Source organism: Cydia strobilella, chromosome 5 (assembly GCF_947568885.1).
Source record: "Cydia strobilella chromosome 5, ilCydStro3.1, whole genome shotgun sequence".
Taxonomy (NCBI): domain Eukaryota; kingdom Metazoa; phylum Arthropoda; class Insecta; order Lepidoptera; family Tortricidae; genus Cydia; species Cydia strobilella.
In genome coordinates, this window is record NC_086045.1 from 14,386,516 (window position 1) to 14,401,598 (window position 15,083).

Sequence of the window (15,083 nt, forward strand, 5' to 3'; positions counted from 1 at the left end):
GACCCTAAGGAGTTAATGTTTTCATCCATTAACTGAACCGAGCACTTATGAAATTCAGGCCCGCGATCCGAACGAGATTACACGGGCTAGCTGACATGTTTCCCCTGACAGGGCTGGCGCTTTTCAATTACATTATAATAAACTTTGAGATTTGGTCACTTTCATCTGTTATCTGGCTTTTGTGGTAGTAGTTACTTCATGTTTTTTTTATGTAAGTAACCGAGTTAGAACTGTGCCGAGTCGGTGTAAGTTTTTAAAATACATACGTAACCACACACATACATATACGAGATTTTGTATCAAAATGCACTCAATGCCAAAAACAAAAATATTGTGCACCAACTAAACAGGTAATGGAAATAACAACTACTGCTAATAGCGCTTTAGAAAAGGTTTATTTAGACACTGTGGGACCTTTACCAAAAAATGAACATAGTTATTGTTTTGTGCTGACCCTACAGTGCGAACTGTACCCAAAAAACCCAAAAAACGGTAGGTAATTAGAACTAAGTCACTCAAAATGACCTAAATTTAATTGTCTATGAAAAATCAATGGAGGTACTGTTCTGTTTTTTGTTTTTTTGTAAAAAAGATCTAATATTATATTATATTTCCTTTTGAGGGTACAATATTTCGGTCAGGTCTGAATAAAACTCTCAGTAGGTATCAATATTTTTGAACCCCGACGATGGTGTTTTAAGTAATTTTTTCGAAACGTTATACCTATTATGAAATCACAAACTATAAGTGTACAGGACATCCCACAATTGACGGATCAAATGCGACTTCTCTAACATTCCACATGCGGTTAGCCATAGTGACAGCCCTCAATCCGCTACTCGTTACCTGGTCTGTGGCACCTCAGGCGTTTGTTGCGTCTTAGCTATCGTCTAGTTACGCCAGACCTCTGATTAAGCATTAACTTCCCCCAAACACAGCTTTCACAAACTCTCAGAGGGGGTACGGGAGGTCAACGTTAATTGGTAAATCTTTAGGTAGGCCAAACCGTATTTGCTAATGGAATACAGATGTGAAATGATGAACAACATTCCGCGGTTCACGTAAATGCCTGTTTACTCTATTATATTTTACAGAATACGTTGTCGGTGAAATGTGGCAAGCACAATTCCATTATCTCGTATATTAGATGATAAATGAACGATATTTGAAATTAAAAATTAAATAGGTACATACTTAGTATTTTTTGTGATTCCGTTTGTTCTAACTTTTTCGTTTCTTGTAGTAAGTATGTTCCGGTTTTAAAACAATTGTCATAACCTTACGACTTTACTTACCTAAGTAAGTCACAGAATGATGCCTTTTATAGAATTATCAGGTGTATCATTTACCTAGTCTGATATAATAGATGTAAACTTGCCCATAATTATTACCTAATTTAGTAAATTAAAAGCATTCTTTATAATTCCATTATCTCGTAAATTAGATGATAAATGAACGATATTTGAATTTTTTTCTTTTATATGGTTTGTGATTCCCTTTGGTTCTTTATTTTTCGTGTCTTGTAGGATGTTCCGGTTTTAAAGCAATTGTCATAAGGTAAGTAATTCACAGAATGATGCCTTATGTATCAGCCGTATCATTTACCTAGTCTTATATAGATGTAAACTTGCCCGTAAATATTAATTTAGTAAATTGAAAGCATTCTTTATAATGCTCTTTTAGAACACTCACTATTGGTAGTATTGGTCCGGCGCAGACTAGTCTAAAACAAACGGCCACAATGATGGATTCATCGTCCAGTGCAAATATTCCTTGCACGCTATCTACCCATTACGGTAAGTGCCTAGTGGAAGTTGTATTGTGTAAGTATGTGAATAAATACTTAAAAGAAAAAAATAGTCTTATTATTTTCATTAACGTTGTATTAAAGTTGGGGATAAATTCTGCTATTTGTTTATTTCTTTGCAGCAAGATAGGCTATTAAACTAAATGTATCACCGTAGGCTCGAATAACCCGACAGATTTAACTTGCGCTGCCTGCGCACGCTCTCCTAAGGTCATAAGGAGCCAAAAATGTTATATGGCTTTTGATCAATTCGGAGTTTCCATTAAAACTTATGTCTGTTAGTAGGTATGCCTAAATCAAGTCACATAGTGACAGCGTCGCAGCCAAAAAGGCATTTTTCACTGAGTTATTACAGAAACAAATTATCAAAAGAATTGTCATTATCTCTAAAACAAGACCGATTTCAGAAAACTTTCTATGACGTTTTACTCTTTTAATGCGGTCAAGAAATAGAGCCCACCAATCTTGAAACAATGAAAAATAAAAGAAGCTAGGTATAATGTAGGTATTAATTCGAACTGCACTTCTGTCTGATTAACTATACGTGTTCATGTATGGCACCGGCACACATTCATTTTCGAATTATCGGAAACTGGTGCGCATGTAGGACGAGGACGATTCCTCTCTAATACCATTTTTTACTCTGTTGGAAATTAAAGTCAAACACAGAATTGTCCAGACATGTTGATTAATCGCGTACCTCGAAGTTTCCGGAGCAACGTTTATATTCAGAATTTCAGTTTTGTCCATTTACAGAACACGCTGGACATTTCAATTAGGAGATTGCTTGTCCGCCGCCGGTCGGGGACAAATAGGGGCCTTTGTGCGCGGTCCTTGACGGCCCGATGTGACGTCATCACCATATTCATTGATTGGCCTCTGGCAGCTAACTTATTGATTTAATAGACAGAATTAACTTCTTTAGAGACTAGATATTTTTATATGTCTTCCCATTAAATTCTATATTTGAAAAAAAAAAAACTACTCCACAATTCTATAATACAGTCAGTAGCAGAAGTTGCTAAGCAGCGGGCGAGGTGTTCAAAATGATCTTGACGCGACTTTATTGTTAAGAGAATAAGAGCGTGTCAAGGTAATTTTGAACACCTCGCCCGCTTAGCAACTTATGCTGCTGACTGTACATTAATGCAGAGGCCGGGAAATGGTAATTCGTGGATGAGCTTCTATTTTGCCGGGGGATGCAAAGCTGAGTCCGCCAAAAAAGACGAATTCACAAATCGCTATTCCTGCTAAGGCACATATATATTATAGTATTTTTCTCTAAACATGCGAAGAGGTAAATCAATAATTAAAGCATCATACATCACTCGAATCGAACCTCAAAACTAACCAATATTAAGAAACGTCAAAAACAATTTCCCTCCTTAATTGTTTTTTATAACTCGTACTGCCATGGTAATTCAAAATAATCATGCAATATAAACTTTGGCAAGCCAGTTTTGTTGGTAGAAAAAGGCGGCAAACTTTAGTTAATAGCAATTACTAATAACGAATTAATTTTAAACAAGCGTTTTAAAACTGGAGCTCAAAACCCTCTAATACCAGTAAATGAACAGACCACACTACAACCACCTGTTTTGACTTTTGGGGCTAGTAAATGAACTACGTTCTAGAATTTTGAATTAAAATTACTAATGAATTCGTATAAATACTTACTGAAAATTCCAAACAAATTAATATTTCTCATAATCTCATTATAAGGTTAGTTCATTGACTGGCGTCAACCTGTTCATTTACTATTCACTGATGATTTCCCATTTTTCTACATTAAAATTCATATAATGTAAAACACTGGTATATTACTCAAAAACTGTATTGATGAAAACAAACTAGAATACTTGTTTGAACTATTGAAAAACTTAGCCTCTTGGGGTTCAATTACCTAATACTAGTACAAATTACCTACACCTACACCAAAGATAAATAATAAAGCTTACTTATTTCTCTATGCCTAGGTACGTAGGTACTAAAATTACATTAGATTAAATGGAATTCCACGTACATTCTCGCATGTTCAATGTTTAATAAAAGTTGATTCTAAGAATGAATGCTTATCTTATCGTCGTTAACGGAGTAAATTAATTAAACAGCTAAATACGACAAAAATACCCATTGACCACTTGCCCAGCAGAGGATGGGACATCCTGATGTTAATACATAACGAGTTACATATTTATAATATGCCGATCTAATAAATAAATATTATAGGACAATCTTAATTTTTTTTATACCACGTCGGTGGCAAACAAGTAATGCCCCGGCAGTTTATCGACTTCTACGCAGACGAAGTCACGGCCAGAGGCTTGTATTTAAATTATATTTATTGATACATACTTATATATAGGTATATCACTTTCTTGATTGTAAAATAGTTAAATGCATAATAGTCGGACTACAAGACAAACGGCACTCCGGCATCGCTTCGTGGTAGGAACTCCAAAAATACGCACGGAGCGTTTTCAATTCAATTCAATTCAATTCAATTCAATTCAATTTCAATTTCAATTTCAATTTATTTGCTTCCACATTTCTTATGCGAACTGCCAAGGAGTGGAACGCCCTGTCCGAGTCTGTGTTTCCGCATGAGTACAATCTAGGCAAGAGTTAATAGGTATCTCATAGTGAAGCGTGCTCCACCGTAGACCGCATCATCACTTACCATCAGGTGGGATCGTGGTCAAACACCTGCCTATTCATCATTAAAAAAAGTACATTACGTTACAAGTGCGAAAAACAGGAAATTAGAAACGAGTGGCGATAAATTAAAAACGACCGAAGGGAGTGTTTTAAATCGACACTAGTTGTGAATTACCTATTCGCACATGTATCGTACAACGTTTTACAGTACATATGGCCCTTTAAATTTTCGACATAGTTACGTAATGTGCTAATTATCGCACTAGTGCGGTAAAGTAGCAACATATGTACTGTAAATAAATATTATGGGGCAATCTTACACAAATTCTCTTAGTCCACCTAAGCTCAATAAGGCTTGTGTAGTAGATACTAGACGACGATTTTATAGTTTTGGAAGCTCCAATACTTCTTCGCTGTAGATATATTATGTAGGTAGTCTGTTCGGAAAGAGAAGAGTCGTGGAATGTAATGGGGCTCCATACATACCGCGACTCTTCTCTTTCCGCACAGACTACCTATTTTGGAGCATTCCACGAAATATTCTACCGTTGTCCCGTACACACGCGAATTTTCTGAAGATTTGCAGGTCTAGGAGTTTCTTTTTCTGTGATAAATGGGCAAAAATACGGCCAGAAAAATAATCATCAGCTTAAAACGCGGAGAAAATAGTTCAAATACACAAAATAAAATGCGTTTGTACGGGACAGCCCGTGGAATGCTCCTTTTCAACTTTGTTAACTAAGTGATGGATTGCGCAGGCACGCCATGTCTGCGTATTCCTATGTCAGTCCATTAGCCAAATAGGTTTACTTTACATCATAGCTTTTTGACGACATCCTCATTGCATATATCAATATTACAGGAAAGCTTTGGCTATAATATCTCTGTTGATTAATTTGCTAATTAGTAAAATAAAAATAAACTGAATTAATTTTGTAATTTAACCGCCTTTGTATGAAATTATTTACTTATGCATATTCCACATTGTTGATGTTGTATGCTTTCCACTAAAACTTAGTTCGTTCGGCTAACAGACCGATAATTTTTTTTTATTAAAAAAGCCATGTAACATTTTTTTAATACAGTTGCTCAAAAAGTGCTACTTTACGTAGCTGTTTAGCGTGCGGAATGTTGGTTTTCGCGAACTAGTGCTTTTTACTTTTCCAATTTATTTTAATTTATTCTTGTTCCAATTCATGACTACTTATTAATAAGTGTTAATATTAGTTTCCTTTAAACGTGGTAATCAACATAAAAACCTACTGTTAAAGTAAGAATACGAAATAGTACATTTCGATGCTAGTGCGGAAAGTATGTCATTACTTCACGAGTACCGAGATATCTTGTCACGAGCCATAGGCGAGTAATACTCGGGACGAGTGAAGAATGACATTTCCGCACGTGTATCGAACGACGTTTTTTAATACAGTTGCGAAAAAATAAGAAAAGCAACAAGTAAGGAACAGAATTCGAAACTTTTATATTATTAATTCTGTGACATCATTGACATTGACATTATGAAGAAGTGTTTTTCTAGCTTTTATTCGACTAGAATAGATTTTGTTATTATTATTGAACCCACTTCAATGAAAGTTTTTTTTTTCAAATGCATGTTCTATAAGACAAAAACAATTGTAAATATTAAAACATTGTACTATTATTACCTAAATAAAATTATCGTTATTTATGATTATTTGTGTATCGTATATTTATTAAAACAATATCGAATGTTGCCTTTGGAAACTTAAAACATTCTTGCAGTAAGAAAATACACCTCTTCTTTGACAGGCGTTCCGTTCCAATCAGACAACTTATACAGAACGGTTTTTCAACATTAAAAAATAAGCGTGTACTTATAATGATGAAGAGGTAAGTAATAAAATATGAAATATGCATATTTTTGGTATTCTTACATTAACAGTTGGTTTTTGTGTTGATTACGACGTTTAAAGGAAACTAATATTAACACTCATGAATAAGTAGTCATGAATTGGAACAAGTAAAAATTTAAAAAAATTGGAAAAGTAATAAGCACTAGTTCGCGAAAACCAACTTTCCGCACGCTAAACAGCCACGAAAAGTAGCACTTTTTGAGCAACTGTATTAAAAAATATACATATTTCATATTTTATTACTTACCTCTCCATCATTATAACACGTCTATTTTTTTTATATTGAATATTGAAAAACCGTTCTTAATAAGTTGTCTGAATAGAACGGAACGCCTGTCAAAGAAGAGGCGTTTTTTCATTCTGCTTTAAGTTTCCAAAGGCAACATTCGATATTGTTTTTATAAATGTACGATATACAAATAATCGTAATTAACGATATTTGGGTAATAATAGTACAATATTTTATATTTACAATTGCTTCTGTCTTATAGAACATACATTTAAAAAAAAATCTTTCATTGAAGTGGGTTCAATAATAATAACACCCAGCTAAAAAAACACCTCTTCATAATGGCAATGTCAATGATGTCACAGAATTAATAATATAAAAGTTTCGAATTCCTTACTTGTTGTTTTTCTAATTTTTTCGCAACTGTATTAAAAAACGTCGTTCGATACACGTGCGGAAATGTCATTCTTCACTCGTCCCGAGTCTTGCTCTCTATCTCGGTACTCGTGACGTAATGACATACTTTCCGCACTAGCATCGAAATGTACTATTACCGCAAGCCTATTGGTATATGTTCAGGAACATAATTTCATCTGATAAAATATAATTTTCATCCGGTAAGCAGATAAGTGAAGGTCGATCTTATTTCGCGCTTCGGGTCCTCTAAAATAATATCCATTAAATTTGCAGTATTAATAACTATTTTATTTCTCTGCGTATATTATAATACCTACATTGCGAAAATATAGAAATTACAGGATTATAATATTTTTCATTAAATATGTATGGTATATACTTATATAGTAAATTGATATGAAATAACTCCTAAATGAGAAACAACCAGGCGCACTTTTTCGTCTGAACAAATCAATGAGACATCTTTTTTCGTCATTCCGACATGTAAATGTTAAAAATAAAGATAAAATTTATTTCATTGAAAAATATCCAAAAATACAAACCATCGTACTTATATACTATATATGTACAATCATGGTTTAGAAAAGTAAACATAAAATTTAAGATCTTGTAAGCAAAAATTGTAACTGGCTCTAACATATTTTACATCAATACCTAAACTAAGTAACTTGATACTTGTATCTTAGGTATTTCGTGTTAGTAGGTCAATGTATAGGTAGTGTAAGTTAGGTGCTTATTGAGCAAAAACAATAAAGATTATATTAGTACAAGAACGTAGGTAAATAACATTATACATATTCAAAGATATACCTACGTAGCTACTTAAAGATAACATAACTTTGACCAACAAGGCCAATAACTAAATTCAATTCAAATGTTTTAACAGCACAATAGTTTAAGTCGTCTGTGCTTGTCTGATAAAAAATCATAATGCATTTGGTTTTATCAGAACAACTATCCGCACGTAAATTTTAGTGACGAAACTGTATGTATTAGTTGAGCAGCAAAAAGCTAGCTGTTCGGACGTGTGATCCGGTTTGTTTAATTGTTTATACTCAGTTTGTTCACATTGTGTGCCTAAAAGTGGGTAATAATAACCTCTCGGGTGAAATAATCTCAATTCAAGTGTGACTGGACATCGCATAAAATGCAAGGTTAGTTTAAAATTGGGACGTTTGCGTTAACATTATCTGTTGAGCCGTTTTTGAGTTTGCTAATTAATATACTTCTTTCGGCCCGCTTCGAACAATGTATATAAGAAGTCACAGTGGTGCGATAGCGATCTGTCAGTGTCAGTGACTTTTTTTGGTTGAAGAAATGTCACTTTTGACACTGACAGATCGGTATCGTCACAGTATTACAATTATTATAATAATATTGTAATATTATATTAATAATAATATTGCAATACTGTGGTGTCGTACCGTTTTTGGCGTTTTTGGCGTTGTTGTTGTTGTTGTTGTTGTTGTTGTTGTTGTTGTTGTTGTTGTTGTTGTTGTTGTTGTGTGGTGTTGAACACACGGGTGCAAATGTATTTTACTTCTCGTGTGTTACACTCGCGGGTAAAATACAACTTTGCACCCTTGTATAACAAATAACTATTTTACAATTTTTACCATAATCAGCAAACAATTACGTGACACATATTAATATCGGCCAAAAGGAAAAAATCATGCATTTCAGGGTTAATTGCCGCGGTGATACGCTCTTTTGCTTTTAGACACTTGTGGTTGGGGTTTTGGGTGTCTGAAGCCGTGTTAGTAAAAACAAGATGGTATTGCCTGTGTTGTCTTTGCTAACACCGCTTATCTATATGTGTATGTACATAGGTATACCTGTTTAACAACGTCAATAAAGAGATGGTTATTTAATATACTTATTGCACAGATCTGCCGTGAGATAATGGGCTAGTGCTAGTGCCCAGAAATCCTTAATTAGTTTCTAAATCTACTAGTCTCATCCATTATTTATGTAGCTGTGTTTAGTTTTTATAATCTGATTTTTTTTCTTTTTAGTAGAATAATGTCAATTTATCCCTTTGTTGGTCCTTTCTTCTGTTTCACTAGGTACACTTTATAAAACAAAGTCCCCCGCCGCGTCTGTTTGTGTGTATGTATGTTTGCGATAAACTCTAAAACTACTGAACGGATTTTCAGTATAACCCGTGCGAAGCCGGGGCGTGTCGCTAGTAGTGTTATAAGCATGCTGATCCTTCTTTATTTTTAGCCTCTTAAATATCAATCCTATCCATAAAAATATTTGTTTTGTTCTTGTACAAGTACATGCTCATTGCGTCTTAGTTTTTTTTAGATTCAGTTATCAGTAGGTATTCAGACCAGCATTATATTACCCCTATGGTATGTGTCCCCTTACGAAAGCGAGTTGTTTTTTCAGGTAAAGACACTTCTAATTTAGACGAGGGGTACCCGACGGTTCCTATGCAGGACACGACGCCTCGTACAGCGCCACCTCCATATACTTATCACCCTCAGCTTGCATACCCCCACCCGCCACAAGTTGCTAACACCGGGTATCCACACCCGACCGCTGGGTACCCACATCCTCAAGCTGGCCCGACAGTGCACCCGACGGCGCCTGGAGCCACCGTGATCGCAGGACCGACCATCATCGTTCAAACAGTCGTGGGGCCAGAGTCTACCCGCACGACGTGCCGCAATTGTAATGCCCAGATATCTACAAGGATTGACAGGAAACCGACTATGAAGACGCATCTCATGGCGGCTTTACTCTGTGTACTTGGGTACGTTTTGATTTCAGCTGTCATATACACTTGTTTCTAGCCTACGCTTTTATAAGACCTTTCCATTAGTAGGTGCTTGTTACTTATAGTCTGGCCATATACTAGAAAACTTGCCTGTTATGGCAAAATTAGTCAAATTATCGCATATGAATACCTTACTTTTTAGACGTGTTTTTACTATAAATGAATCGACAAAATACACATTTTGAATACGAAGATATAATGGCATCATAGTCATAAAACTCATAAACCAGTAGGTAGGTAATGCAATTGTGGAGTCTTCTAAGAAAATGATAAATATTACTCAATTGTGATAAGAGTTGTTTACTGACGGAGCTTGATGGGCGAGTAACATTCCTATTATAATCAAAATATGTAAGATGAAAACCGTAAATGTGTCGTTTTCAATCAAAAGGTACCACATTGTGGCTTGCCATAAGGACACTCTGACAGGTTTTTAGTATAAAGATACAAGCAATTTTCGTCCTTATTGTATGCGACAATGTGGTACCTTTTGATTGAAAAAGTCGCAAATAATGTTAAGTAAATATGGTTTATATTGCCGAGACGATTATAGGCGAGGAAAAATATGTTTTATTTTGATGACATATTACGCACTAATAGACGGAGAGCTAGGAAATAGGTTTGCAGTTAATAGCTAATTTTGTATTCAATTCGAATATAACATTGCCAGGCGTTTTAATTGGGGGAAAAGTATAGTGCCAGGTGACGTCCAAGGTGCGGTAATACACCCACCGCTGACCAGCTGCCAGGCGCCCGGATTAATTAATAATGATAGTATGGCACACTAACTAGAGGGATTTCGTTGCTCTATAAATTGCAAATAGAGCTGTGCCGTTCCCGGGAAAGGCACAACTCTTATATAGACTATAAGTGGAATTGCAGGTTATAGATAAGGGGCTACGTTGGTCATCAACAAAGAGGCAAAATGCAGTGTAGGGTTTTCAAAAAATATTTTTTGTAGTTTTTATTTTACGACTCTCGGCGTAACAGATTTATATAGCCACTAGCGACCCGCCCCGGCTTCGCACGGGTAGTTCAACTAATTTACACAAAACCTTTACAAATTATACATATAAACCTTTCTCTTGAATTACTCATCTATTAAGAAAAAACCGCATCAAAATCCGTTGCGTAGTTTTAAAGATCTAGGCATACATAGGGACAGACGGACGGACAGACAACTGAAAGCGACTTTGTTTTATACTATGTAGTGATGCTAAATGTCAGCTTTCTGGCACTCACGATCACGGAGTAAAGCCGCGGACAGACAGACAAACAGACAGACATACAGACAGACGGACATGGCGAAACTATGAGCGTTCCTCATGATGACAATGAGACCAGCTGTGACGTTATTTTCCTTTTCCAATTCGGTCCAGGCGTCTTCAAGAAATCGGGCAACATTATTTAAGATAAAAACCTAACTATGAATTACGATAACCCTCTCCTTTTTAAGTTGGTTGAAATGCTAGAGTTTTTATCTATTCACTCGATTGTGACAAACGTCATTACATCAAGGTCATGCTGATAACATACGTCAGCAAAATGAAGGCACTTATTAACAGGTATAGGCAGACACCACCGCGTGATTTATATGAATCACCCAAGCCTGTGCTTAGGTACAGGTTAGTATCTGTTGACAAAACACATTATCGAACATTATACATATATTACCTAATACTTTGTATTACATTTATATATGGAGAATAAATTAGTATGTATATATTTCTTTCTTTGGTCCGCGAATTCTGACAAAAAGAACCTTAAAGTAGGTAGGGCTTAAACAAATCACTTCTCATATACATAGTTAATTTTTAATTTATGTAATCCTAAAAAGTACTTCGAGATATGCTTAAATATGTAATATTTATATATTTTTCTCGCAACGAAATGAAAAACAGAAAGCATAAATACTCGTTTTACTCGTATTCTCGACCTAGGCCCTTGCTTCGCTCGGGAACGAAAAATTACCTCTCTCCTCTGTACAATGTTGTTGTTCAACGATATTCTCTGAGCAGTTGAAAGTTAACAAAAATGGATATTACTTTTGATTTTGGTTTTTGGTATGAATAGTAACTGTTCGTGTAATTTAAGATGTGTATGCCTTTTTCAGGTGCTGGTGCTGCGTGTGTGTGCCGTATTGTATGGACTCCTGCCTCGACGTTGACCACTACTGCCCTAATTGCGGAACCTTTGTTGGATCTTACGCACACTAAAGTAGCTTCATGCTATAGTTAAAGAAATATTTTCAATGCTATAATAGCATTTATTTGTGCTCGTCGCTCAATGGTCAATCTCTACTTGAAGAACCTAGTAGTGAGCTTCGTACGAACAAATTTGTCGTTTTCAGTCTTACGACATCTCTAGTACACACAAGAGATGGGCATGGGGGATGATACATATCAGAAAAATGTTACCTAACACTAACGTATTATTATATTAAGGAGTTACAAAACGTTTCCGTCTTTACCCGGCAAAATTTCATGGGATATGAACATAAATTATAAGTAAAATAAATATGTAGCTTAACCTTTATTAGAGTTTTGAATGATTCACGGTTAGTTTCACTAGACTTATATTGACCGGGATATAGACCGTGATTACCTTTTGTATTATTTGTGAGCTCCCGATATTTCGACGCAGTTACATGCATCATGTTCACGGGTGACTGAAGATAGCGGGTGGGTGTCAAAGTTGTGTAGACAGCGCTCTGTCTACCCTCATTCTTGCGCGTCGGCTGCGTTCACTTTCAACGTTACCAACGGTCGCATTCACACTTGTTGGTCCGGTCGCGTTCACACTCGTTGGTCTGTCCAAACACACTACACTCACGGTGTCACTACGCGTGTTTGATTCGGATATCACTGGTTTTTTACACAAACAAATCACAGGATTCCACACATTTGACAGTTTAAACCCATCTTCACGATTGAAATTTTTGTATTTGTGAATTTCAACGGCTTCTCTTACCAATCTTGGTATATAGTGGCGTTCTGTCGAAATGACCTTGGGACTATGCAACTCGATCCAGTGATTTGTACCCGACTCAAGGAGATGCTGAGCAATAGCTGACTTGCGAACGTCATTGTTCTTGACCGCAGCAATGTGTTCTTTAATTCCAAGATTGGTAAGAGAAGCCGTTGAAATTCACAAATACAAAAATTTCAATCGTGAAGATGGGTTTACACTGTCAAATGTGTGGAATCCTGTGATTTGTTTGTGTAAAAAACCAGTGATATCCGAATCAAACACGCGTAGTGACACCGTGAGTGTAGTGTGTTTGGACAGACCAACGAGTGTGAACGCGACCGGACCAACAAGTGTGAATGCGACCGTTGGTAACGTTGAAAGTGAACGCAGCCGACGCGCAAGAATGAGGGTAGACAGAGCGCTGTCTACACAACTTTGACACCCACCCGCTATCTTCAGTCACCCGTGAACATGATGCATGTAACTGCGTCGAAATATCGGGAGCTCACAAATAATACAAAAGGTAATCACGGTCTATATCCCGGTCAATATAAGTCTAGTTAACCTTTATTTCTGCTTTACCGTCACACGAGACTCAATAATCAGTTTTTAACGTCTAAAAACCTATATATTTCTGGCCACGAACAACTTACATCATTCGTAAACCTACACAGTTTTAGCATCTCAATAATACTCGTAATGTGGTTCCACCAGTTAAATTCAAATTAATCTGGCTGAGAGCTAATTTATTTAAAACATTTAAGCGATCTCTGAAATACCAAAAGTGTAGTTTGTAATTTGATAAAATTATAATCTGGTCACAGCAAGCGGTTTTCACTGTATTGATATCACAAAAAAAAAACTATAATAAATAATTTTAAAGTATAATATGTGTTATGTATTAAAATTACAAATATGAAAGATGATTAATAAATAATTATGATTTTATTCTTATGTATATTACACAAATTTTATCACACTTGCGAGGAAAAGATCTTATTTCATGCAGGTGTACTGAAGGATAAAGGCCTATATTGTTCCCCTGGGAGTTATACCTTTTTTTTAAACTACATAGGCTACTTATTCATAAGAATCAACTAGGTATAAATGAGTTTCTCTTTTAAATACTAACCTGTCAAAACATGACAATATGGCAACGAATGTTTGAAATCCAACGAATATGAATTATTTCGCTTAAAAATCGTAAAATTTACTTTTTCTTCGCAAATGTGATCAAAAACATTGTGTGCAACTCTAGGGGTTAGAATATTGCAAACTCGAGTCTATAATTCACTCCAGCCTGCGGCTGTCGCGCCGCAGGCTGGAGAATTAACACCCTAGTTTCCAATATTTCACTTACGCCCCTCGTTGTACAATGTAATTATTACTTAGTTTAGTTTTAAATTAATGCCCCGTACTCCGATTTTCTTTTATGGTGATTGTACGAGTAAGTAATATCGAAATCTGTTGAATAAATAAGTAATACTCGTAGTTAAAAATTTAGAATTGTTGGTCACGGTATAATTGTTTTATTCATCCCCCTTCTCCTCCTTATCTGAGCACTATACTGGTAGCATTCTAAAGAAGCTCAGTCCCCTTTAGCAACGTAATTAATTAAGTAGTTACTAGTTTTTACACACATTTGTCGTCAGAGTGGACTGCCCACTGATGAGGCGTTGGAACCAATTGCATGAGCCCAGCGCATCATCGAAATAATTAGTGTTAATTAGTTGTAGGTATTTCTTGTTTTACATATTGTACACACTAACAGATATAGGTAGCAATTTCAATTTTCAATTTCAATTTTTACAAAAGCTGCTGCTATTCAATCGCCCAGAAACGAATCTAGGCCCCCAATAGGGTTAGTTAGCCCGATTTCGAAAGCGATTGATAAATGTGAAATTATATTTTCACCACAACAGTTCGTAAAGGCTCTGTTTGTACTTCAAAAACGGATGAGAAAGTTGCATATTCATTCACATTTGAGGCAAAGTAATCTGATGCAAATTTGGAGTTGTTTGGTCATGTTGGCTGATAGTATTTACTTTTAACCTTTTGAACGCTTTTCCTCAAGCGTCAAGACGTGGCCTACACGCCAATATCTCGACTAGTGAATGACGAATATAAACCTTATCTGTCACCAGGACAATTGCTTTGACAGAGTCCGCCATGACCACTTTAGTGGTCGCTGGCGTGGCATGCACGACAGCACTCAACATATTTAGTGGCTCTTGGCGTCTAAAAGGTTGTGATAATTTTGAACGATCAATATTTAATAACGTTAATTTAAATATGATTCGTATTGATTCACAGTTAGTATTCTCC

At 35.8% G+C, this 15,083-nt stretch overlaps 2 protein-coding genes across 3 annotated transcripts in view; one reads left to right on the forward strand and one right to left on the reverse strand.

Annotated features, from left to right (window-relative positions):
* The window catches only part of LOC134741688 (GDP-fucose transporter 1), a 268,676-nt gene that overhangs the window by 152,031 nt on the left and 101,562 nt on the right, over window positions 1-15,083 (reverse strand). The window lies entirely within an intron of this gene.
* LOC134741707 (lipopolysaccharide-induced tumor necrosis factor-alpha factor homolog) lies at window positions 1,709-12,443 on the forward strand. 2 transcript variants are annotated; one of them, XM_063674603.1, is made up of 3 exons: window positions 1,709-1,796; window positions 9,398-9,764; window positions 11,902-12,443. In XM_063674603.1, exons 1-3 carry the CDS (start codon window positions 1,742-1,744, stop codon window positions 12,002-12,004), a joined length of 525 nt encoding a protein of 174 aa, XP_063530673.1. In that variant the 5' UTR covers window positions 1,709-1,741; the 3' UTR covers window positions 12,005-12,443. The 2 variants fall into 2 exon arrangements, with proteins under 2 accessions (XP_063530673.1, XP_063530674.1); XM_063674604.1 differs by lacking the exon at window positions 1,709-1,796 and adding an exon at window positions 7,992-8,157 and having other exon boundaries at window positions 11,902-12,431.